The sequence below is a fragment of the Manis pentadactyla genome, chromosome 5, assembly GCF_030020395.1.
Source record: "Manis pentadactyla isolate mManPen7 chromosome 5, mManPen7.hap1, whole genome shotgun sequence".
NCBI lineage: Eukaryota > Metazoa > Chordata > Mammalia > Pholidota > Manidae > Manis > Manis pentadactyla.
Genome location: NC_080023.1, coordinates 3,523,288 through 3,549,515, shown reverse-complemented (window position 1 = coordinate 3,549,515; position 26,228 = coordinate 3,523,288). Strand labels below are relative to the sequence as shown.

Below are 26,228 nucleotides of genomic sequence, written 5' to 3'. Positions count from 1 at the left end.
TCTTGCCAGATAAAGTAATCTTGGTTCCAGGCCCTTCTGCTTCATGGCATTAAATACATCATGCCACTCCTTTCTGGCCTATAAGGTTTCTGCTGAGAAGTCTGATGTCAGCCTGACTGGCTTTCCTTTGTATGTGATCTTATTTCTGTCTCTGGCTGCTTTTAATAGCCTGTCCTTATCCTTGATCTTTGCCATTTTAATTCTTATGTCTTGGTGTTGTCTTCCTTGGGTCCCTTGTGTTGGGAGATCTGTGGATCTCCATGGCCTGAAAGACTATCTCCTTCCCCAGATTGGGGAAGTTTTCAGCAATTACCACCTGAAAGACACTTGCTATCCCTTTCTCTCTCTCTTCTTCTTCTGGTATCCCTATAATGCGAATATTGTTCCGTTTGGATTGGTCACACAGTTCTCTCAATATTCTTTCATTCTTGGAGATCTTTTTTTCTCTCTGTGCCTCAGATTCTTTGTATTCCTCTTCTCTAGTTTCTATTTCATTTAGCATCTCCTCCACCGTTTCTAATATGGCTTTTAATATCCTCTATTGTGCTCTTCAATGATTGCATCTCCAACCGGAGTTCATTCCTGAGTTCTTGAATATCTTTCTGTACCTCCATGAGCATGTTAATGATTTTTATTTTGAACTCCCTTTCAGGAAGATTCATGAGGTACATGTCATCTAAATCTTTCTCGGGAGTTGTATTAATAATTTTACTTTGGACCAGGTTCCTTTGGCGTTTCATATTTGCATATCGTGCCCTCTAGTGTCCAGAAGCTCTACTCTCTGGAGGAGCCGGGGTCTCAGGGGAGTGGGATTGGTGCCTGGGGGGAGGAAAGAGCTGTTCCCTGCCTCCCGGCTTCTGTGCCTGCCTCCGCTGCCTGAAATAGTGGGCCAAGCACACAGGTATAAGCTTTTGTCCCAGAGCAGCTGGATATGGATCCATGCTTTCCACAAGTGGCTGGAATCTCAGTCTCTCCAGGAATTCTGCCTGTGCTCCCAGAGCGGATCTCTGGAGTTACGTATTCAGCAGTCCCAGGCCTCCACTCCCTCCCTTCTCAGTTTCTCTTTCACCCGCTGCTGGTGAACTGGGGTGGGGGAATGGCTCGGGTCCCGCAGAGCCACAGCTCTGGTACGTTACCCTGTTCAGTGAGGTCTGCTCTTTTCTCCAGGTGTGTGCAGTCTGGCGCCGTCCTCTTTCCTGTTGCTCTCTCAGGATTAGCTGTATTAATTATATTTTCATATTATATGCGGTCTTAGGAGGAGGCCTCTGTCTCACCTCTCATGCCACCATATTTAAACCTCTCCGACAAATATTTTTTAAGAATAGTACATTCTATCCCAGTCCACCCTTCTGATCACACACATTTGCTTTCCTCCCGCTTCCAAAGGGTGACCATCTAAAGCTCCATGTGATCAGGATGTCAGGCTTTGATGCAGCTGCCCTTGATATGGAGGCCAATGGGCTAAGAAGTCAAATCTATCTTTCATTCCACAAATGTGCCATTCAGCGGTGGGGCAGGGACAGGACTGCTACAACAAACACTCCCATTTGCAAAGAGGGAGAGCATGAGACACACACTTTGATTGTTAGCATTAGAGCAATAGACTCTTACGATTTCTTGTATCTTAACTAGAAATTCATCCTTTAATATTCTCATGAATTATGATTTAAAAAAAAACCAAATAGCTGTGTTTCAGGACATCTAATCCAGTACAGGGTAAGGTGTACATCAGGAGAAAGGGGTGAAGGAAGTCATGCCACCTTTCAGTCACTGGTCCACAGGTGGATGTGGAGGGCCCTTCTCTAGGGGTGGACCAGCATTCTTGATTAGGCCCTGAATCTGCTCCCTGGGAGCATACTCTTTGTCCACTCTTCTCCACAGCCTTCCCTCCACTTCCTGGAACTTCTTTTTCCCTTATGTTTCTTGGCTACATGTAACAGGGTATTGAAGAATCTTCTTTTCTTGGGAGATGACCACATTTCCCAGACTGCTTCATGCCTATAGAAGGCATGGGGCCCAAGGGTTGTTCTGAGTCTCAAACAGTCTCTTTTAACCCAGACTGGTAGTTCTTTGGGAAGTACAACTCTCAGAAACACCATCAGTTCTATTTGATGTCATTCAGATCCATGTGCCAACAGACACACCCACAGCTCACTTAGAGACGTGGTCTCTCCAGACCCCACTGCAGGCACCTTGAGTTTAACAGAAATTGGTGGGAAAAGCCACTGTAATCTCTTGTTTCCAGACCCATGTTGTCTAACTGTAAGGATTTATGGATCCATCTTAATTCTTTATTCTTTTAATTTTTTTCTATTGGTATTATTAATCTACAATTACATGAGCAACATTATGGTTACTAGACTCTGCCCATTATCAAGTCCCCACCACATACCACATTACAGTCACTGTCCATCAGCATAGTAAGATGTTATAGAGTCATTACTTGTCTTCTCTGTATATACTGCCTTCCCCCGTCCCACATTATGTCTGCTAATCGTATTCCCCCTTTCCCCCTTATCCCTCCCTTCCCACCCATCCTCCCCAGTCCCTTTCCCTTTGGTAACTGTTAGCCCATTCTTGGGTTCTGTGAGTCTGCTGCTGGTTTGTTCTTTCTGTTTTTGCTTTGTTCTTATACTCCACAGATGAGTGAAATCATTTGGTACTTGTCTTTCTCTGCCTGGCTTATTTCACTGAGCATAATACCCTCTAGCTCCATCCATGTTGTTGCAAATGGTAGGATTTGTTTTCTTCTTATGGCTGAATAATATTCCATTGTGTATGTATCACATCTTCTTTATCCATTCATCTACTGATGGACACTTAGGTTGCTTCCATTTCTTGGCTATTGTAAATAGTGCTGTAATAAACATAGGTGCACATCTGTCTTTTTCAAACTGGGCTGCTGCATTCTTAGGGTAAATTCCTAGAAGTGGAATTCCTGGGTCTAATGGTATTTCTATTTTGAGCATTTTGAGGAGCCTCCATACTGCTTTCCACAATGGCTGAACTAATTTACATTCCCACCAGCAGTGTAGGAGGGCTCCCCTTTCTCCACATCCTCACCAACATTTGTTGTTTTTGTCTTTTGGATGGTGGTGATCCTAACTGGTGTGAGGTGATATCTCATTGTGGTTTTAATTTGCATTTCTCTAATGATTAGTGATGCAGAGCATCTTTTCATGTGCCTGTTGGCCATCTGAATTTCTTCTTTGGAGAAGTGTCTGTTCAGATCCTCTGCCCATTTTTTGATTGGCTTATTTGCTTTTTGTTTGTTAAGGTGCGTGAGCTCTTTATATAATTTGGATGTTAACCCTTTATCGGATCTGTCATTTATGAATATATTCTCCCATACTGTAGGATGCCATTTTGTTCTATTGATGGTGTCCTTTGCTGTATAGAACTTTTTAGTTTGACATAGTTGCACTTGTTCATTTTTGCTTTTGTTTCCCTTGTCTGGGGAGAAATGTTCATGAAGAAGTTGCTCATGTTTATGTCCAAGGAGCCATCTTAATTCTTTCAGAGATGTTAACTGTGGCATTAAATCCACACCTTTAATTAGTTAAAGGCAGTGTTTTAGTTGGCCCTTGTTGCTCAAAGACCTTTTCAGATTCATCTCTTTTTACAGGTTGCAGATGAGAACCATTTCTGTATTCAATGTGTTGGACTGATTTTCTGGAATCTTTTTATTCCCTTTCATTCCTACACTGGACGCTGGCCAATTCTTTTCTGAGTTTGTTTCTTACAGCACCTTGTTGCATGCAGACAATAGCAACCAAAAGGTGTGCTTCAGCACCCTACCGGCCCATTTCCCTGAGCTCATCAGGATATCTGTTTCACAAGGTGACAGTTTTACCAACTGCCACAGAATTTACTAAATGCCACCCTCCAGCACCCACAAACCTCCCCTCAGCACCTGCCACCTTTCCCCAAATCTAGTGCCACATTTTTTACGATGCATTACAGCAGCCTCTTACTGCACGAAGTTCTGTAGATACTGTGATAGGCCAAGTCATTCTGTCACAATAAATCACTCTCCCAAATCTTACTGCCTACAGCAAAATTAGTTGATTCCTCATCTTCACTGCATTTCTGTCACAGGTTGGCCCAGCATCTATAATGCGAGATAATGGAGTGGCCTTATCAATTCTGCCAGCTGTGGTAATAGAGAGAAAAGAGATCAAGTGGAATCGTGTAGTTTCTTAAAGCCTCAACTTCAGAGCCACACATGTCGCTTTTGCTTACATTTTATCAGCTGGAGTAAGCCACATGCCCAAATGTGACTCTGCTGCACAGAGATACACCATCTTCCCCCACAGAGGCCTCCGTACTATCTGCCACTGGTGCCTTTAGAGAGAGTATCTCAGAAAATCACCCTAAGAAAGTCATAAGCAGAGGAAAACGAATATATCCTGCTGTGAAAAATTCCCTTTTAAGTTTCAGTCTGAAAATGTTGAGTTGAATGCACAGCCCATAAGGAATGTTTTTTACCTGCATTTTGTAAAACTTTTAAGAAAGCACCTAACCAGGCAAATGTGTAATAGGTACTGTAAGCGAGAGGGCTCAGGGGCCTCAGACCCTGCCCCCAGACGGTGCAGAGCAGCTGTGCCTTTGTGTGCTGCAAATGCCGAGCTGCAGGCAGCAGCTCCAAGCCCCACTCTCTGGGCCTCAGGTTTTCCCAATCAAATCATGGCTGTCCAGCAATTTCTCAGACTTTTTCCAAGTCTCCATGTTCATATATAATCCATATATTCTTAAAGATTTTTCAAGGAAATTATTCTTTGAAAATGTTACTAAATGTTTCAGAACATAACATTAAATTGCCTTTTTCCTTTTTTTGGTTTCAAACACGGCATTTACACAAACATTTTTATAAGAATATTTGATCTTGTAGCCTTTTTGCCATGTGCTATTCTAGTCCTGTGTTTGGAACATAAAAATCATTTCCACAGCAACTAATTATAGTTTAAGTCACCAGTGTTGGATTGCTACTGTTGGTGGGGCATTAGAAGCAATCACCAGGATATATTAAAAGCTTCTAATTTTTGAAGATCTCCCAAGAACACAAGCTAATAAAATGCAGGAAAGGCATATACAGTATCCAATGTAGATATGAACTTCTCAAGTTGGCTATACAGTGACCGGCTGAACATGAATCTAAAGATAATTAGTTTTTGCCTGATACTTTGTATCTTTTCCAAAGATCAGCTGAGCATGTTTGTGTGCATCTATTTCTGGCTTCTCTGTCCTACTGGTCCACGTGTCTGTGCCCCCACCAACACCACACTCTCTTGATTACTATGTATTAAGTCTGAATATCACGTAATGATTCCTCCCTTTCATTCTTTGTCAGGATTGTTCCCAGCTCTTCTAGGGCCTCCTCATATGAATTTTAGAATAAGATTGTCTATGTCTATAAAAAACTTGCTTGGATTTTAATAGGGATTGCATTAAACCTATGGATCAAGTTAGGGAAACTGACATTACTGTGCTGTAGTCTTCCATTCTTTGAACACAGTGTGATCTTATTTATTTCAGCAGCATTTGCTATTTTAGACATACAGATCCTGTACATATTTTGTTAGCTGAGTACTTAAGTATTTTATTATCCTTAGAGTGACTGTAAATGGTATTGCATTTTATATTTAAATTTCTGCACATTTGCTGTCTGTTTACAGAGATGCAACTAATTTCTGTGTGTTGATACTTTCTTACAACCTTGCTGAATTCACTTACTAGTTCTCGGAGTTCAAAAACTTATTTTTCCATATTCTTGGGACTTTCTACATAGACAATCAGGTCATTTACAAATAGAGCTGGTTTTATTTCTTCCTTTCCTATCTGTATACACTTTATTTCTTTTTCTTGCCTTCCTCAGTAGCTAGAACTTTAACATTTAATACTGATGAGTTGTTCCTGATCTTAGCGGTAAGGCGCTCAGCCTTTCTCCGTTAGGAGTGCTGTTCTGCTGTGGACTTCTGCAGACACTCTGTCAAGTTGAGGAGCTTCTCCTAACTTCCCGAGACATTTTATTAAGAACAGGTGCTGGATTTTGTCAAATGCTTCATCTTGGGTATATTACCTTTATTCTATAGCTTGATTGAATAGTGGATTACATTGATATCAGATGTTTAGCCTTGCACATCTGGAATAAATCCTACTTGGACATTGTACACAATTATTTTTAGGTATGGCTGGATTCATTTTGCTAATATTTTGCTGAGGATTTCTGCATTAAGTTCATTAGTGATACTGGTCTGTAGTGAGTTTTATATTGTTTTGACTGTCTGGTTTGGGTATCAGGGCAGTACTGGCTTCACAGAATGAACTGGGGTGTGTCCCCTTGTGATCTATTCTCCGGAAGACACTGTACGCAATTGGTATTAATTCTTCTTTAAGTGTTTGGTAAAATACTCCAGGAAAGCCATTGGTTAAGGGATTTCTTTTTCAGGAACTTTTAAACTACAAATTCAATTTCCTTAATGGTTATATGACTATTCAGGTTATGTATTTCATCTTAGTTGAGGTTTGGTAGTTTGTGGTTTTTAAGAAATTGATCCATTTCATCTGAATTGTTGGATTTTTTTAGCATAAAGTTGTTATATTATTCCCTTATTATCCTTTTGATGTTTGCAGGTCTGTATTAATTATCTTCTGTTCCACTCCTGATATTATTTTTGTCTTCTCTATTTCTGTTTTTGTCATTTTATTAATTCTATTTATTTTTCAAAGAATCATCTTTTTGTTGCATTGATTTCTCCACTGCTTTCCACTTACAATTTCATTGATTTCTTCTCTTTTTTTATTATTTCCTTTCTTCTTCTTGCTTTCCTTACATCTGGAGAGAGGACAGGGATGTTATTAAATCTATTACATGCTTTAAAAATTCTGTATTATCTTATATCCTAATTGGAAGAAGAGTAAACAGAGGAAAGAGCACCTCCTGGGAGGAAGCACACAGAGGAAGCTGGGCAGGCGAAACACTTGTGCTCTAGGTGCAGACAGGGGAAAAGAGAAGAAGGGAGGGGCAAGCAGCTGGCGCAAGAAAGAGGCTCAGCGCCATGGGCTCTCGGGGAGGCACCGAGTCAGAGCCACAGTGAGCCACTGCCTCTCACCGCCAGGCCGGCGAGAGAAAAAGACAGTACAAAGAGTTGATGAGAATGTGGATAAACTGGAACCCCATACACTGCTGACAGCAGTGGGATGTTGTAGCTATTTTGTAAACTAGTTTGACAATTCCTCAAAAAATTAAATATAGTTGCTACTGAATTGTACATTTTTAAATGGTTAAGATGGCAATTTTTATGCTATGCTATTTTATCACACACACACCAAAGTTAAACATAGAATTACTATATGATCCAGCAGGTCTACTCTTAGGTATATTCCTGGGAAAAATGAATGACGTATATCCACACAAAAACTTGTATATGGATATTATAGCAGTTTTATTCATAACATCCAAAGGTAGAAACAACCCAAATTCCATCAACTAATGAATGGATAAACAAATGGAATACTATTTGCTTGTTTATACTGAAATATTATTACACACAATGGAGTATTATTTAGCCATAAAAAGAAATGAGGTATTGATACACATCACAGCATGGATGGACCTTGAGAACACTGCTTGGTGAAAGAAACCAGACACAGAAGGACACCCTGTATGATCCCACTGATCTAGAATGTGCGGGACAGACAGCTGCGCAGAGACCAAAAGCAGACTGGTGGCTTTCCTGGGGAGGGAATAACGGGGAGTGATGGCTGATGGGTGCTGTGTCTCTATGGGGCAATGGAAACACTCTGAAGGGAGTGGCGATGGCTGTGCAGCCCTGTGAATGTACAAAACATCACTGAACTGCACTTTAAAAAGGTGAATCTTATGGTATGTAAATTATATCTCAATTTTAAAAAGAAGAAGTGGTGCAAACCAAGGAGAACAGCATTTCTCCAGGAGCAGAGGTCCCGGAGGTGCCTCTGGGACTTGAAGGTGGTCCACGGTCAGCAGTGCTGCCATCAACACAGACCACTGCAGAGCTTTGGGGCTGGGGGTGGGGTGGGCAGGGTCTGAGCCTGCTCGTGTTGGCTCTGGACCTCTGCCAATTGCACCTTTAAGAAAGGAAATCATTGACATAGATGAGAGGAGTTCCAGGCTTCAAATTGAAAGAGGAAAAGCTTAAGAAGGTAAAATGAAAGATTGTGCAGAAAAGCAAGAATGAGCCTGCAGTGAGAAAAATAGGGAGTAAGTGTAGACTCTTTTTGTTTCCTAAATAATAAATAAGGGCTTCAATGGGGTGAAAGATAGGATTTCCTACAGGCAAACCTAGATAGTTGTTTTTTCAGTAGAGGGGAAGGTGGAATTCAACAAGGGGATTTTAACAGCACGAGAGTAAAAATGGAAAATAGAAGGATTCTGGATGAGGACTGCCATGTATGGTTGTGCTCATTGTGCACTGCACAACTCTAGGAGGTGCCATTCACACTAATGTCTAAAGTGTGGCACACTTACAGATGCAATGCACAGTTGCTCCTGGCAATAGAGGATGCTGCTTCTTCTGAGAAAGGAACCTTTAAGACTGAGAGGAAGACATACAGTGGCACATGGAGGCATGTCAGGGGCTTCAGAGCAGGAACACAGGGGCTCCTGTCTGAGGCCCTCTACTTTGTCATTCAAGTAAAAGGGAAGGTTCTCTTCAAGACAGAGAGAGAAGAGTAGATATTTCAAGTAAAAAATAGTTTGTAGTAGCTGATGAGATAATAAGTAGAGCCCACTGAGGGTCCCCTTAGGTCAGATGACCCACATTTACAATGCACCCACTTACCACCACTCTGTGACTTTCTTTAGCACCCTGGAGGTGAGAGAGGAGAAAGCAGATGTTGGGGATCACTCAGGGCTAGAAACACACATCAGACTGGGGAGAAACCAAAGGGGATACCAGCTCCTAAGCGGGAGGCTGATGGGGCTGAGTGGAGAGGCCAGGGGCTCCACGACATCCTCGTTTGCCTAGGGATCCATCCAGCAGGCCCTTACTGAGCACCCAGGATGTGACAGAAGCAGAAGACACTGCATGTCACTGTGGAACAATCACCATGTGGTGTGCTGCGGGAAGGAAGTGTGGGCTGGAGTGCACTCGGAGGGTGGCAGCAAGGCCAGTGACAACAGAGTCGGGGTGAGGAACTCGGGGTCAGAGAGGAGCCCAGGCTACGCCTCCGTGAGATCTAGGCATGAGAAAGCATAGGGTACGATGAGGGTGAGGGCTCAGTGGGTCAGGGTGAGGTCACGTGTATCGAAAGGCAGTGGGATGACGAGGCCAGTGAGGGGGAAGGGCCAGGCGCCATGGACAGAGCAGATAGCAGGTGGGGGGGTGGGAGGGTAATGACAAGGGTCCCTGGTCAAAGGCAGGTGGCCAGGACTCCAGGCAAATGCTCAGGGGCTGGCCCCGGCTCCTACTTCTTTCCTTAGAGGCTGGTGCTCGCTCTCCCCACCCAGGGTACCCCCTCTGCTGGGATGAGCTTCTGTCGCTCCTTGGCTCTTACCCACTTCCCTGCCACTGCCATCATAAACATAATTTCCAAAGCCACGCTTTAAGCCCGACTTTGTCCCAAGGCATCTTTCATTGGCATCTGGAGGGAATGCATGACTGGCACTTTTAATTTTTTTTTAATATTTCTGTAACATTCTCTATCTATTGACTTATTTTTTAGAGCTCTCAGGTCTTTCATGATTAAGAAACTCTTGGCATCCTCATTATATACTCTTCTTTTCAAAATGATTAACTATTAGAGAAATTGTAATATCTTCCTTATGAAAATAGCCTTGGAATAACTTCAGGCTTTTAAAATCATGTCAGCATTCCACAGATCTGATACTATTGTGAGATCATATATCTTACCACTGCGAAGTCAGGGTAGAAAACACATCATCTCTTTCAGATTCCTGGAATAACTTCAGAAGTTCTGGATCCCCAGATAAGTGTGCAAGAATGCGCAATTCAATCTGTGAAAAGTCTGTTAGATATGGCTCTGCATTAACTCAGAATCTACCAACAATGTCCCTCATTGTTGCTACCCACCCCCAGCCCATCCCCTGCCTTCCCTCCGCACTGTGCCGTCAAGGCCAGCATCCCCACCTCCTGTCCGCCAGGGTCCTTGGCCACGGCCTCTGGACATCCCTGTGCCTGCAAGCCCAAAAGACCTTTTCTGCCGTCTGTGAAGCTGGCAGTGCCTCCAGGGTGGGCTCTACTCATTCATCTGTTCATTCTGCACATCAGTATTTTATAAAGGGCCTGATGTGTGCCAGGCTGTGTGTTTGGGATACATTAGTGAACAAAACAGACAAGAATCTTTTTCCTTGTGGAGTTTACATTTTAGGAGAGGGAGACAATTTGAGTGAATTATTTGGTATGTCAGAAGGTGAAACACGAGGGTGAGTGTGTGTGTGTGCAGGGACACTATTATAAGTAGCATAGCCAGTGCACACCTCCTCAGGAACATGGCATTTGATCAAAGGCATGGGGTGGCGAAGGAAAGAGCAAGCTGCCATCTGGGGCACAGGGTCCTGTGCAGGGCCTGATGGAACTGGCAGTTGCGGGAGGGCAGCAGAGCAGCCAGCATGGCTGCAGCCAGCGAGCATGGCAGAGCACTGTGTGTGCTGAGGACACCGGAGAGAATGAGGAGTGGCCTCCGTGGGACCACGCGGATCTAGCCGAGGCAAAACGAGGGCCTGGAGCAGGGCTGTCCTCAGTTACGGTGCATAAGAAATCTTTGCTTCACATAAGTATTTGCTTTAGGATTTATTTTAAAGAATGAGTTCTGCAAGTACCTTTGAATTATTCTATTTTTAAATACTTGAACTGTATGAAACACAGAAGGTGAGCTATAGCACCTCTCTACCATCACATACCTGCCGTTAGGAAGGTGCAGCCTTTGGATGAGACAAACATGGTCCTTGGGGATACGGTGAGGATTTCGCCTTCCTTACCTGAATCATCATGGCAAGAGCACTTGGTGATTCTGGCTGCAAGCTGATTCACAGCTATTCCTCATACAAAGTTTTTTTTCTTTTCGTACAAAGTTATTTTAACATGATTCTAAAGTCAAGAGTCTAGATGTCTGATTTTTTATTTTTTTTAATCACTGTAATCTAAAAGTAACATATTACTACTGAAAGTAAACTAGATTTTTTGTTGTTAAAATCTTCTGTTCTGTCTAGAATTCTTAATGAGAAAAGCCCAGATATTGAGACTTGAATTTTTCAAATAAGAGCAATCTAGAGATTCTCTGAGTCCCAATGACCAGAAGACCAACTTTGGGGAAACACAAACTCTAAGATTTTCCTACTGAACACATTTTAAAGGGTAGTAGGAGACAAAGTTGCTTATATCGCCTTCCATGGGTCCTATTTAAATATTATTATGTGTATTTTAAAATGAACTGCTCAATGCTCCATTGTTTTGCCATAACCTTCCAGAATCGGCTCCCCAAGCCACGGAGGCCGGAGTCCCACCCCTGGGGATGCAGTGGTTTGCTGGGGATGGGCTGCAGAACTTCTCTGCTCAGATTTGACCTTTTTCTTTTTTAAACATGTAACCATCAGTATTTCAGGGAATAGCTTAAAAGAAAGGAGAGTGTTAGTATGCTTTTATAAACATTTCCAGTAATTTTCAGACTTTAATAGAACTTCAGCCAGTTCTATTGTATGTTTGTTTGTTTTTTCCTTATTGGGAAGTCAGTGGGGGAGAGATGGTAGGAGGGGAGCTACTTTCCTTGTGTAATTATTATCTATTTTAACTTGTAAACTCCCAAAAGGGAGGTACCGTATCACTTTAACTGTGCTTTATTTTTCAAAGTATATTTTAATCCTGGCCATGCAAACACAGAGGAGAGCTTCAGGAGAGCAAACCATTAGTTATACACAAAAGCAGCTACAAACATTTGTAGGTTTAAAAAAAATGCTACGCAAGACATTAGCAAAGTAGAAACAAGTGTGTTACCTTTGAAATTCTGAGGCTTAGTAATTTGAATTGGGTGTCTGGAGATACCTTGGATATTCTGTTAATAAAAAAGAATAGTTTTATCTGAAACATCTACTCTCAAGTTAATCTGTGCCATTTAAGGGTATTTAAATGTATTACATCTTATTATTAACCATTAGCAAAATGACTAATCCAGTGTAGTATGCATAAGCTTATTACTACTTAATACAACTGTGTGATACTGAAATATAATTTTGGTGGGTATGCACCAAAAAGTATAATCAGCAAATATGAGAACAATTCTTTTTTACTTTAGTCTGTGTGACCCTTATCATAATTACAGTTGACCCCTTAAACATGGAAGTTAGGGGTGCCAACCCCCCCAAACAGTTGAATGTTATGCTTTCCTTTAAAATGTATTTTAAGATGAACATTCTGGTCTCTCCACTTGGATCATTTCCCCTCTTCTAGTGCTCTTGGCATTTGGCACCAGCCTCAGTCTTAGAATCTGCAGCCTTAGGGCTGGTGGAAAATGCATCTGCATCTCCTGGAAATCCTCTAGGTCTGTCTGTCAGGCACCTTCACAGCTTTGCAACATGGGGCGACAGTGCTGGGTCACAGCTACGCACTGAATGGCCGGCTGGCATCTAGCCTGTATCCACATTCAAGTCATAAGAATTTCTGTTACAATATCCTTTTGATGCTTGGAAGTACCTTGAACAATGATACTCTGCTTTGCCTGGTAATGATTTCCTTGGATGTTAGCTGGTCTCGACTCTCTGACTAGACCTGATGAATTGTACAGCAGTGCAAACTGCTGAGCTTCTCAGACAACACACTCCAGAGCCTCAGCAACCTCAGGGGCAAGGCAGGCTTCCTCCTTCTCAGTTTTTAACTTGGCAAAATGAAGCTACTGGCTCTCAAGATTTCTGTACAACACGATCACATAACACTTCACAAAAATACCAACTATTCACATGATAAGCTCAGTAATAGAATACAGATGACAGAAAAAAAGAGCCAGTGAACTTGATGACAGATCAACAGAAACTATCCAGTGTAAAAGAGAGAAGAAAAGTATTAGGGACAGAAATGAACAGAACTTCCGGGACCTATGGGTAATACTGGAAGTACAAAATCATTGTGTAATTTTGGTCCATGAGAGAGAAAAAAGAGATTTGTGCAGAAAAAAAAATGCTTAAAGAGACAATGGTTAAAAATTTCCCAAATTTAGTGAAAGACATGTTTTCCAGATTAAAGAAGCTGAACAATCCTAAACAGTATCAATTAAAAGAAAATCAGGTCCGGAAACATCATAATCAAACTGCTGAAAACCAAAGATAGAAACCATCTTAAAAGCAGCCAGAGCAAAACAACCCAGCACATGTAGGAGAAAACAGTCCGCTGCTGCAGGTTTCTCATCAGGAACCACACAGACCACAGGCAGTGGGACAGCAGATCTCAAGTGCTGCAAGAACTGCCAACTTAGAACTTTCTCTTCAGCAAACTATATCTGCCAGGAATGAAGGTGAATTGAAGACATTCTCAGGTGAATAAAAATGAAGAGATTTGTCAGCAGTAGACCTGCTCTAAAGGAAGTGCTAAAGAAAGTTCTTGAGGCTGACAGGAAATGTCTCCAAAGGGAAACCTGGAACTTCTATATCTGAATAAGCATCATAGGCAATTTTTTCAAGTTCATTAAAATATTTAAAAGTATTGAAAGCAAAAATTATAACACTTTCTGGGGGTATTTATGATGTATATTGATATAATGCATATGACAATATTTAATAGCAAGTGGAGAAAGTAAAGAAACTTCAACGAAAGTCTTTTACAGCTTACTTGATAAAATATTATCAAGTGGCAAAATATTAAATCTAAAAATATACTAAAAGTTGCTATGAATACTATCATTCACTAAAAAATTTATACAAAGACATGTAGCCAAAAATCCAATATATAAATTGAAATTGAATACTAGAAATTGCTCAACAGTTGAAAGGAAAATGGGAAAGAGGGAACAGAGAAACAAAAAACAGAAGAAACAAACAAAAAAATAAAATGGTTGATTCAAATCCAACCATCTCAATAATCACATTGAATTTAAATATTTTAAACACACCAATTAAAAGACACAGTTTGTTAGATTGCACAAATATAAGACCCAACTATATGTTGTCAATAAGAAATACACTTTAAATATTATTTAGGTAAATTTAAAGTAAATGGATGAGAAAAGCTGTGTCATATAAACACTGATTATTAACACAAGACAAGAATTCAGAAGAAGGGAACATACCATGTATAAAGAGAATATTACATAATGACAAAAAGGTAAATTTATAAAGAAAATGTAGTAATTCTAAATGTGTAGACATCTAAAAACTGAACTTAAAAATACACAAAGCAAGAGTTACAACACAAAATAGACAAATCCACAATTACTCTTAGAGACTTAGATACTCCTCTGTCAGTGATCTGTAGAAATGTAGAGGTAACATCAGCAAGGATACAGAAGACCTGAACAACACAACCAGCTTGACCTGACTGACATTCATTGAACACTATATCCAAAGACAGCAGAATACACATTCTTTTCAAGTACACATGGAATGCTGTTCAAGATAGACCATACCATAGGTCATAAAACAAGCCTTAGCAAATTTAAAAGAATTGAAATCCTTTGAAATATGTTCTCTTACCATAATAAACTAGAAATCAGTAACAGAAAGATACCTAGAAAATTCCCAAATATTTGGATATTAAACAACATCTTAATAAGCCAGGAGTCAAAGTGAAGTCTCAAGGGAATTTAGAAAATATGTTGAATGAAATGAAAAAGAAAACACATGGTATCAAAATTTACAGGATATAGCTAAAGCAGTACTTCGAGGGAAATTTATAGAATTAAATATTTATTTTGGAAAAGAAGAAACATCTCAAATCAATAATCTAAGCTTCTACCTGAAATAAACTAGAAAAAGAAGAGCAAGTTAATGCCAATGAAAGTAAAGAAAAATAATAAAAAGCTGAAATTAATGAAATTGAAAACAGAAAATCAATAGAGAAAAACCAATGACTTCCACAGTTGGTTCTTGAAAAAGGCCAATAAAATCCACCCAAACTGTTCAAGAAAGACAAAGTAAGGTAAAAATGATCAATTTCAGGAATGAAAGGAGGAATATCACTACAGATCATGTGGACACTAAGAACAATAAAGAAACACTAGGAGCCAAAATATGCCCATAAATTCAACAACTTAGATGAAGGGGGCCAATTATTTGAATGACACAAACTATCAAAATTCACTCAAGAAGATATATAAAATCTGAATAACCTACCTCTATTACAAAAATGTAACTTTGTAGTTAGGAACTTTCTCTGAAAGAAAACTCCAGGCCCAGAAATTTGCTGAATTCTACCAAATATTTAATGAATAAATAGTACCAATTCTACATGACCTCTACCAGAAAATAAAAGAGGGACCACTTCCTAGCCCATTGAAGCCAATAATATTCTGATGGCAAAACCAGACAGACATTTAAAGAAAACTATAAACCAATATCCTTCATGAATATAGACACAAAAAATCCTAAACAAAATATTAGCCAAGTATTATAAAATCCAGCAACAGGACCATCCATCACGACCAAGTGGGATTAATCTCACAAATCCCAGCTGTGGCTGGTTCAACATTTAAAAAAATCTATCAATGTTATATTAATAAAGAAGAAAAATCACATGATTATCTCAACAGATACAGAAAAAGCATTTGACAGAATTAAATATCCATTCATGATAAAACTACTCTCAGCAAATTAGGAATAGAAGGGAGTCCTCTAACATAATAAAGAGAATCTGTGTCAAAACCTAAAGCTAACATCATCCTAAATGGTGAAAGAGTCAACATTTTCCCCTTAAGATCAAGAACAGGGCAAGGATGTCTACTCCCCAGACTTACTTTCAACATAACATAGCAGGTCTTAGCCAGCAGAGTAAGTCAAGAAAAGCAAATCAGAAGCATACAGTACAAAGCAAGAAATAAAATGGTCATTATTCACTGAAGACATTATTGTAAAGAATATCCCTTGGAAACTACAAAAAAAGCTTCCTAGGAATAATTAATGAGTTAACCAAGGCTTTATCAGGATAAAATGTCAATATACAAAAATTAATTGTATGTCTATATATTACTAATGAACAACTGAACACTGAAATTAAATAATAATGCCATTTGTAATAGCACCCCAAAATATCTAGGTAGAAATCTGTATACTGAAAACTACAAATCCTGATTAAAGAAATCAAAGAAGCCTTAAATAAATGCAAAGAAATACCATGTTCAAGCATTAGAATACTCAGTATTAATGTGCCAATGACCCCAGATTGATCTATAAATTCAACACAATCTTGACCAAAATTCCAGCAGGATTTTTCATAACTATCAATAAACTGATTCTATAATTCAAGGATCATAGATTTAAATGAAAAAATATAAACTCTAAAACTACTAGGAGAACACTTAAGAGAAAATCTTTATGAGTTTGGGTTAGACAAAAGAATTCTTAGATACACAACAAAAGTATGATCCATAAAAGAAAACAATTGAAAAATTTAGCTCCATCAAACTCTTAAAAACCTTTGGTTTTTGAAGGACACTGTCAAGGGAATGAAGAGCAAGCCTCAATCTAGGGGGAAGTTTTTGCAAATCACACTGAATTCAAAAAATATAAAGAACTCTTTAGAAACTCAGCAATGAGAGGCACTTCCAGAATGGCAGAGTGAAGAGCTTGCCAACTCATTCATGTCTTCGGATATAGTGTTCAATGAATGTCAGTGTGCACTGGGCTGGACCATGTCTCTGAAAATCTTGAACCTTCTGGAGCGAGCACACAGCAGTGTGGCCATGTATCAGAGGATTGTTTTAAGCTTCCCAAACTTGAACTGAAAGCAAATTGGGACAGCTTTATTCTCTAGGGTCTATCTCTCTAAAGTTTTCTGCTGTTAGGGAGAACATGGAAAGGTATACACAACTTCGAGACCCCTTGTGTGAATGAACACAGCAGGCTCTCCAGGGCACCGAGACCCCGGTGGGGGATGCCCCGCGCTCTGCCTGATTCCCTTTTCCTCAGCTTTACTGAGCCCTCTGTGCCGCCCGAGGCTCCCAACAGTGGCTGCAGAGAAAAGACACTAGTTATAAAGACTGGGTACCCTCTGACCATTTGTTCTCATGGTGAACTTGAGTGTGTTCATAAGAAAACGAGAACTGATCTAGAAAAATTCAATGTTAACACCCTTGTTTCACATTTCTACAAAAGGCAAGGTGCAGAGGTGATGTTTTAAGTTTATGATTTGCCATTTGTTAAGATGTCAGTAGTTGTAAGTGAAAATGCCGAGCAAGGAACAGATTTAGCCACTGAGGGAGGAGGTGGCTCCCCGAGCTGCACCATCCCATGGCCTTTCTGCTCAGGCACTGCAGCCCTTGGCACTGTCACCAGTCCAGCGACTGACCACAGTTTCCAAACCAAAGATGCAACCCCCAGAAGTGGCAGAAATACAGAAACAGTGATAGCAGTCCCGCCCTTTCCATGTGTCCTTGGCACCTCTGGGATGGAATCCTACAGCAGACGCTCCCCAGGCTCACAGCCAGCCCTGGGCATCCGGCTTCCCTTTGTCCACGACTCTCGTGGCAGCAGCGCCTCCCGAGTGCTCTGTGGCCTTCACACACGGGGACACTCAGGCGTCACCATGTGATGTCAGCGTGGGTGGCCACCCCCTCGCCTGGGGAGTCCAGTGGGGAGTCCAGCCTCGTCTGGCAGCACGATGCCTGCAAGTAGTTACCATTTCCATCTTCTTCCTCAGAAAGGCATAGTTGCTTTGTGTGTCCTGATGTCTGGTTTTGATAGGCCGTTGGGAACAATGAACAAACTATGTTCTCCCAGCACGCAGCCACCCAAGGCCAGGGCTGTGCCTGTGGTGTTGCCCCTGTGTCCTCAGTACCTGTGAACTAGCTCACAGGAACAATCCACAGATACACTGAATGAAGAAAATAGAAAAGATAATTTTCACAGTAACTCGGCAAAAAAGGTATGATTTCTATCATTTCATGGATGTGAAAACTGAGGATGTATACATTGAAGTTAAATAACTTGCCAGAGCTTGGGCCCAGATCTGCCCAAACCAGCGCTCTGCTGCTTGCGGAGGTCTGTGAGCACCGGACGTTTCCTGGGGTAACTTTTCTTCAGAATACAAAGGGAAAAGACAAGGGAAAACCATGGCAGTAATAACAGAGAGGGGACAACTGGTGTATAGAACAGGCTGAGGCCACATGGGCATGCCCGAGATGTCAGCTGGCGCTGGGCTAACGTGGACCCCGTGGAGCTGCGAGCAGTCAGTGGCCTCATGCGTCACAGCGGCCCCTCCGGGACACCCCACCCATACGTCCGCATGGCCCCTTCCTTCGCCACCCCAAAGCTTTTGTCGCATTGCCACCTCTGTGTGCATTCAGCCGAACCCCCCTGTGCTTTTGCACCGTCCCCTGGCCCTGCATATTCCACAGCATTTATCAACCTCCACATCATGACTTACACAGCCTGAGAGCTGTCTCAGTCCCCCAGCTCCCAGCCCCCATGAGCATAGAGGCTTTGGTACATCAGCACAGCCTTGAATAGCCTGGCACACAGCAAGTGTGCCGTAAATGTCTGCTGAATGAATGGGGAGTCACAGAAAATGGGGCTGGAGAAGGAATCAGGGGTGGACTAGGTTAGGAGTCTGAGAACTCGGGAAGTGACTGTAGGCTGTGAGAAGTCCAGAATCAGGCTGCCATCTGAGCAGTATTCTGGCCCTTGGGTGGGAGGCTGGTGGGCTGTCTGGAGAGCAGAGACCTGAGAGGGGGAGGCCAAGGTGGCCAAGGCTGTGGGAGAAGAAGGGCAGCGAAGGGCGATGCCCGGGACTCAGGGACCTGCTAAGAGGGTCAGGATCACCACCCTGAACAGCCAAGAGAACTGAGATAGGTTTGGTCTAAATGGTGAAATCACTGTCACTTCTATTTTTTCTGTTTTTGAGAGGCCTGCAGGAAAGCTGAATCAAGAGGGAGATGTGAGCGCTGAACACCCAGTGGGAGGCGAAGCAGCTGGGGCAGGGCAAGTGTGTACAGCGGGCTCAGAGGAGAGAGGAGGAAGAAGGGAGCCAGGAAGGGCCACAGCGCCCCCAAGGTTGCCGACCCAATAGAGAGCAGAGGACACTGGGGACATGGAAGGACCAGGTTGAGCCGGGAGGTTGGCAGAGCTGCTCAGGCAGCAGTCCGTCAGGGCAATCCTGGTGTGGGCAGGGTGGGAACAGCAGAGCAGGGCAGATGGGCCAGACCACTAGGGAGAACATGGACCATAATCTTGCCACGTGTGGAGGATACCAGTTATTTCGGGCCAAAGCACTCACTCTTCCTTTTCCTTTAGGAAATGGCACTCAGATTTTCATGAAGGGTCCCACTGGCAGCCAGCACAGCCCATCTTCTGGTAACAGAAAGCAGTTCAAGGATGGCCTGTGATTATTCTAGGCAGACACAGGAAATGCTCATGACGGCATCTGCCAGAGATGATTATTCTGACTTTCATGGAAGCCACGGAGAGAGACATTGTTTATCTCCAACACAGAGAAACTAAGCAGGTATCCCCAGGGCCTGAGATGCTGAGGGAGAAATGGAGGGCAGAAGCTAGGCCAGACCATGTAACTTAAGCTGCCAGATCAAACCTTGCCTGAAGGTAACTCTTCTTGGACTTCTAAGGCAGGTAAGCTGAGGAATGCCCTAACTGTTTACATTAGTGTGAGTTTGATTTTCTGTTATTTGTTGCTGAAATTCTTTGAATGAATACTTGAATCAAGAACATTTCAATCACCTGGTATAGATGCTTTCAGGATAGGATTCATTGTCCTCAACACCTGAACTTTCTGCCCTCTCAACCAGTGCCCCCTGCTCATACTTCTCCTTCTCAAGGTAGCATCTTGGGGGCGAAGCCTACATAGTCCCTGGCAGCAGGACAAGGAGGGGCCTGTGTCGCCTGCATGGGGCCGACCGCCTTCCTGGCTTCTGCTGGTGAGGGTCCGTGATGCACCTGCAGCCAGCATGTGATGGCTCCTCCTCTGCCGACTCGGCCCTGATCTTGGCTGTGGCTGGAACTGCTGGTCTGCTGCAGCTCACGTGCCTCCTCCATGTGCACTCTGCCATGGACTGCCCACCTCACAGCTCCCTTCTGTGGCCCAGTCAGGACCAGAGAGACATGGTGGTCCTGAATTTCCCTGCCAGAGGACCACAGGACCAAGGGACCAGGGGAACTTTCCAGCTTACTCATGCCCCTTGGCATGAGGACTACTTCAGATGCTCTTTGCCCACATACCCAGGTTCTGTGTTGGCTTGGAGATCCTGGAAAGACTGCCTCCATGCAGGCCTCTAGGCTAGAGGCAAAGCCTGGGCATCGTGGTTATAGCCTGTGGGTGTGCGCTCCTCCTCTGCGTCTGGACCTCGGAGGGCCAGGCGGAGCCCTTCCAGAGATCCTCATGGTGCCTGCCTCTTGTGTCCTGCCCTCACACTGCCTTCTCAGCACTTCTGCCAAGTACGCAAGCAGCTCCCCTGCCTTCCTGCAAAGTGGAGCTGCCCGCACAGCATATCCTGCATTCTCTCCACTCAATGGCTTCCTTTATAATGGAAGCTCTTGAAAATACAAGTCTCTGAGTTTTGAGATAGGACGCAAGCTTCTAGAATTCAGAACTTAAAGAAAACCCACCTTTTGATCCTCACTTCTGCTTTTTCTTGCTGTGCTGTTTCACAAGTTCTGCACTGAGAGCCAGAGCTGAGCAGGGACCCCTTTGTTCTCAGCTGTATCCCTGTATCCCCTACAGAAACAGAGGCCTCACATCCAAAGGGTGGGAAGCCTCAGTGCACAAGAAGTGTGGGGAATGAACTACGTATTAGATGATGTTTCAAAACTATCCTTGTGCATCCAGGTATTTTGTTCACTTAAAGCTGCCGATAAGGAACCTACTGCTTTTGGCAGGAGGGCACAGACGTACTCTCCCTACTCCTCCCACTAGATAAAACTAAAAGCCCTGGACATTATATTTAAAAAAAGTATAAGATGGCTCTGAAGGAGGAGAGAATAAGGCAGATTGGCTAGGGACCATAGAACTGAAAGAATTACATAAAGGTGAGGTCTCTGGATTTCCTTTGCCCCTTATGCCCCAGACTGGGTGCTGGAGACGCCAGTAACCTACAAATGCTAATGGCCACTGATCAAAAAAAGCCCCAACAAAAGCCTTCTTTCTCCAGTCAAAGGACAGGAAAGGGGCAGCCTAGCAATACAGAAAACTTTTACATAATAACCATACTACTCCAGTCAAACACTACAAAAAAATTGGCTGAGTTTAGCAAGTTTAGCAAACACTTTAGCAAGACTGCCCCCACCCTTCATACCTCACCAAGTTCCTCAGTAATTTTCCACCCAATGCCCCTTGTTGGCTGTAAATCCCCAGTTGCCCTTGCTGTATTTGGAGTCGTCAACCTCTCTCCTCTATTACAGTAGTCTTGAATAAACTCTTCCTTGTCTAACTTTACCTGGTACAATTTTTCTTTGATAAAACACAACATACCAAAACTTATAGGATATAGCTACAGCAGTGCTGAGAGGGAAAATTTAAAGGCCTAAAAAGCACAGATGAGAAAAAAGGAAGTCCCCAAATGATATCTAAGACTCCACATAAAAATTAGAAATTTTGTTCTGGGAACCAAAGTCCTGCTGTGGAGACCCGTAAGTGGGAGGGATACACTTCAAGAAACTAGAAAACAAAAAGCAAAATAAACCCAAATCAAACAGAGGAAAGGAAATTAAATAAACAACAGAATTCAGTAAGATTGAAAACAGAGAATGAAACAAATTGCTGGATCACTGAAAAGATCAGTATTATTGATAAAACATTATGTAGATTGACAAAAACAGAGAGGACACAAATACCAATATCAGAATGAAACAGGGAACATCACTACAAACCCCTATCAAAAGGATAGGGGAGGGACACAGGGAAGATGGTGGGATAAGAGGATCCCGAGCTCACCTCCTCCACAGACACACCAACACTGCAAGTATATGTGGAGCAACTCTGAGAATGACCTGAACACTTGGAGGGCTAAAAATATAAAGGAAAAGCCACAGTGAGAATGGCAGGAGGGACAGAGACACAGGCTGTGTGGGAACCAAGCCCTGCTGTGGAGACCCATAAGTGGGAGGGATGTCACAAGTACAGAGGTCCTCCCTGAGGACCCACATTGGGTATCCCCTGCCCTGGGTATCTACACCAAGAAGATGAGAGCCCCCATAAAACGTGGCTTTGAAAATCGGTAGGGATTAACTCTGGGAGAACCAGAGGCCTACAGGAAACTGACACTACATGCTTAAACTGGTCTGCACACAAACTCACTAGCTCTAAGACCCAGCACAGAGGCTATAGTTTGAAAGACCCCTGGGCCACTTGTAAAGGAAATCTGTTGACTAATTTTAGGGCATGTGCTGGAGGGACAGAGATTTATAGAAAGTTCCTGAAACAGAAGAATGGGTGGGCACCATTTTTCTTGCCCTCCTTCAGCCTCCCTGGCCTGATGCTGGCAGATGCCAGTATGGACATTCTCTACCTTGCTAGCACCGCTCTCAATGCCCTAGTGTTTCACTGTAGGCTTGCTCCACACAACCTGCCTGCACACCACACCTTGTGGGCAGCCTTGACCAGGACCGGCACTCCCTCAAAGTGGCTACTGCCCCTCTACAACTGGCAGGCAGTCTTGCCCAACACTGGTACCCTTCTCTCCAAAGCAACTCCAGCCCTGGGGAGGGGAGGGTCCAGACCTATCCTGCCCCACCAGTATGCCCACAATAGTTTTGGCTGGGCATTAAGGGCCACAGCAGGCGATTGCAGCCAGACCAGTCAGGAGCCAGCCCCGCCCACCAGTGAACCTGCAGCAGTCATGACTCAGTCCCAACAGGAAAGTACACAGCAGACAGATCCAGAGTGCCTGGTTCTGGTGGTTAGGGGGGATTACACTTCTGGGCCCACAGAACACCTTACCAAAGATGACTACCTTCAGGACCACAAGACATAACTGACCTACTTAATACACAGAAATAAACACAGAGAGTGAGGCCAAATGAGGAGGCAGAGGATTATGTTCCAAAAGAATGGCCAAGATAAAACCTCAGAAAAACAACTAAACTAAATGCAGGTAAGCAATTTACCTGATAAAGAGATCAAAGTAATGGACATAACAATGCTCACTAGACCTGGGAGAAAAATAGATGATAAACAGAGTGAGAAATTCAGCAAAGAGGTAGAAAATATAAAAAAGAACCAATCAGAGATGAAGACTACAGTAACTAAGATGAAAACTACACTAAAGGGAATCAACAGCAGATTAGAAGCTGCAGAATTACGGATGAGTGACCTGGGAGACAGAGGAACAGAAAGTGTTCAAGCTGAATAGCAAAAAAGAAACCAACTTTAAAAATGAAGATAAGGTAAGGGACTTCTGGGACAATGTTAAGCAAACTAACATTTGCATTATACAAGAAGGGAAAGAGAGAGAGAAAGAGGGGGAAAATATTTGAAGAAATACAGGTGAAAATTTCCTTAACCTGTGGAGGGAAAAAGATATCAAGGCCCAGGAAGCACCAAGAGCCCCCAAAAAGATGAACCCAAGGAGGCCCACACCAACACATAGTTAAATGTCAAAACAATAAAGATAGAATCTTAAAGCAGTGAAAGAAAACCGAGTTATGTGCAAGAGAACACCCATAAGACTATCAGTTGATTATTTCAGCAGAAATTTTGCAGGCTAGAAGAGAGTGGCAGGATATATTCGAAGTGCTTAAAGGGAAAAACTTAAAACCAAGAATACTCTACTCAGTAAGGTTACCTTTCAGAGTTGAGGAGAGAGAGTTTCTCACACAAATAAAAGTTAAAGGAGCATATCACCACTAAACCAGCCTTACAAGGAATGTTGAAGGGACTTTTAAGTGGAAAAGAAAACCAGAAGGAAGAAAATTATGAAAGAAAAAAAATTCACTGGTAAAAGCAAATACAGAGTAATGGTAGTAGGTCAGTCACTTATAAAGCCAGTATGAAGATTAAAAGATAAAAGGAGTAAAATCCACTGTATCTACAATAATTAGTTAACGCCTAAACAAAATAAAAGATGTAAAATATGTTGGCAAATATGAAAAATACGGAGGATAGGGAGTAGAAATATGGTGCTTTTAGAATGTGTCCAAACTTAAGTGACCATAAACTTTAAACAGATGGTATACACATACAGTGTGATATATGAACCTCATGGTCACTACAAACCAAAAACCTGTAATAGATACACAAAGACTTAAGAGAAAGGAATCTAACCATAATACTAAAGAAAGTCATCAACTCACAAGGGAAGGGAGCAAAAGAAGATGAAAGGAACAGAGAGGATCTACAAAAACAACCAGAAAACAATTAACAAAATGACAATAAGTACATACCTATCAATAACTACTTTAAATGTCAGTGAATATAGGGTGACTGATGGATAAAATCAAGATCCGACTACACACTGTCTACAAAAGATTCACTTCAGATGCAAAGACACATACAGACGGACAGTGAAGGGGTGGAAAAAGATATTCCATGCAAATAGAAACAAAAAAAGCTGAGGTAGCAATACTTATATCAGACAAAATAGACTTTAAAACAAAGACTGTATCAAGAGTCAAAGAAGGACATTTTATAATGATTAAGGGTTCAGTCCAGCAAGCAGATACAACACCCAACAGAGGAGCACCTAAATACATAAAAACAAATGTTAACAGACATAAAGGGATGAATTGACAGTGATACCAAATAGCACAGAATGTGAACACCCCACTTACATCGATGGATAGACCACCCAGATGAAAAATCAATAAGGGAAACAGTGGCTTTCAGCAACACATTAGACCAGATGGACTTAGCAGGTACATACAGTACACTCCATCCCCAGAGAGCAGGACACACATTCTTTTCAAGTGCACGTGGAACACTTGCCAGGATATATCACATGTTATGGCACAAAACAAGTCTCAATAAATTTAAGAAGACTGAAAACAAATCAAGCTCCTTTTCCAAAAGCAACAGTATGAAATTGGAAATCAATTATAGGAAAAAAAAACCCACAAACATGTGAAGGTTACACAGCATGCTGCTAAACAACCAAGGGGTCAAAGAAGAAATCAAAGAGGAAGTAAAAAGTACTTGGAGAATAATGAAAACCAGAAACACAGCAGCTCAAAATCTGTGGAGATTTTACTTTGGGATGCAGCAAAAGCAGTTCTAAGAGGGAAGTTTATAGCAATATAAGTCTACCCCCAAGAAATAAGAAAAATACCACATAATCTAAATCTACACCTAAAGGAACTAGAAAGAGAACAGACAAAGCCTAAAGTTAATAGAAGGAAGTAACAAAGATTAGAGTGGAAATAATTGAAATGGAGAATTAAAAAAATACCAAAAAGCAATGAAACTAAGACTTGGCTTTTCATAAAGGTAAATAAAATTGATAAACCATTAGTTGGACTCATCACACAAAAAAAGAGAAAGGACTCAAAATCAGAGATGAAAGAGAAGTTACAACTGACACCACAGAAATACAAATGATTGTAAGAGATTGCTATAAAAAATTATATGCCGACAAATTGGACAACCTAGCAGAAATAGGTAAATTCCTAGAAAATCATGCAATCTTCCAGAATTGAACCAGGAAGAAATAGAAAATATGACCAGACCAATTACTTGTAATGAAATTGAATCAGTAATTTAAAAACTCCCAACAAACAGAAGTCCAGCACCAGGTGTCTTCACAGGAGAATTCTACCAAGCATTTAAGAAGAGTTAATACTCTTCTAAAACTATTCCAAAAAATTGAAGACAAAGGAAAACTTCCAAATTCATTCAACAAGGCCAGCATCATCATGATACCAAAACCAGACAAAGACACTGCAGAAAAAGAAAATTAGATGCCAGTATCCCCAAAAATCATAGATACAAAAATCCTCAACAAAATGTTGGTAAAGAGAATTTAAAAGTATGCTAAAAGAATCATTCACCATGACCAACTGGGATTTATTCCAGGGATGTAAGGATGGTTCCATATCCACAAATCAATCAATGTGGCACATGCTAAACCACATTAACAAAAGGAAGGATTAA

At 42.0% G+C, this 26,228-nt stretch overlaps 1 protein-coding gene across 1 annotated transcript in view; it reads right to left on the bottom strand.

Annotated features, from left to right (window-relative positions):
- The window catches only part of POLN (DNA polymerase nu), a 161,319-nt gene that overhangs the window by 44,292 nt on the left and 90,799 nt on the right, over positions 1–26,228 (bottom strand). Inside the window, exons 15-18 of the mRNA XM_057502043.1 lie at positions 11,994–12,051; positions 10,904–10,981; positions 9,894–10,008; positions 8,823–8,849 (exon numbers count right to left, since the gene is read on the bottom strand). Coding sequence (XP_057358026.1) covers positions 8,823–8,849; positions 9,894–10,008; positions 10,904–10,981; positions 11,994–12,051 — 278 coding nt within the window. The remainder of the gene's footprint in view (positions 1–8,822; positions 8,850–9,893; positions 10,009–10,903; positions 10,982–11,993; positions 12,052–26,228) is intronic.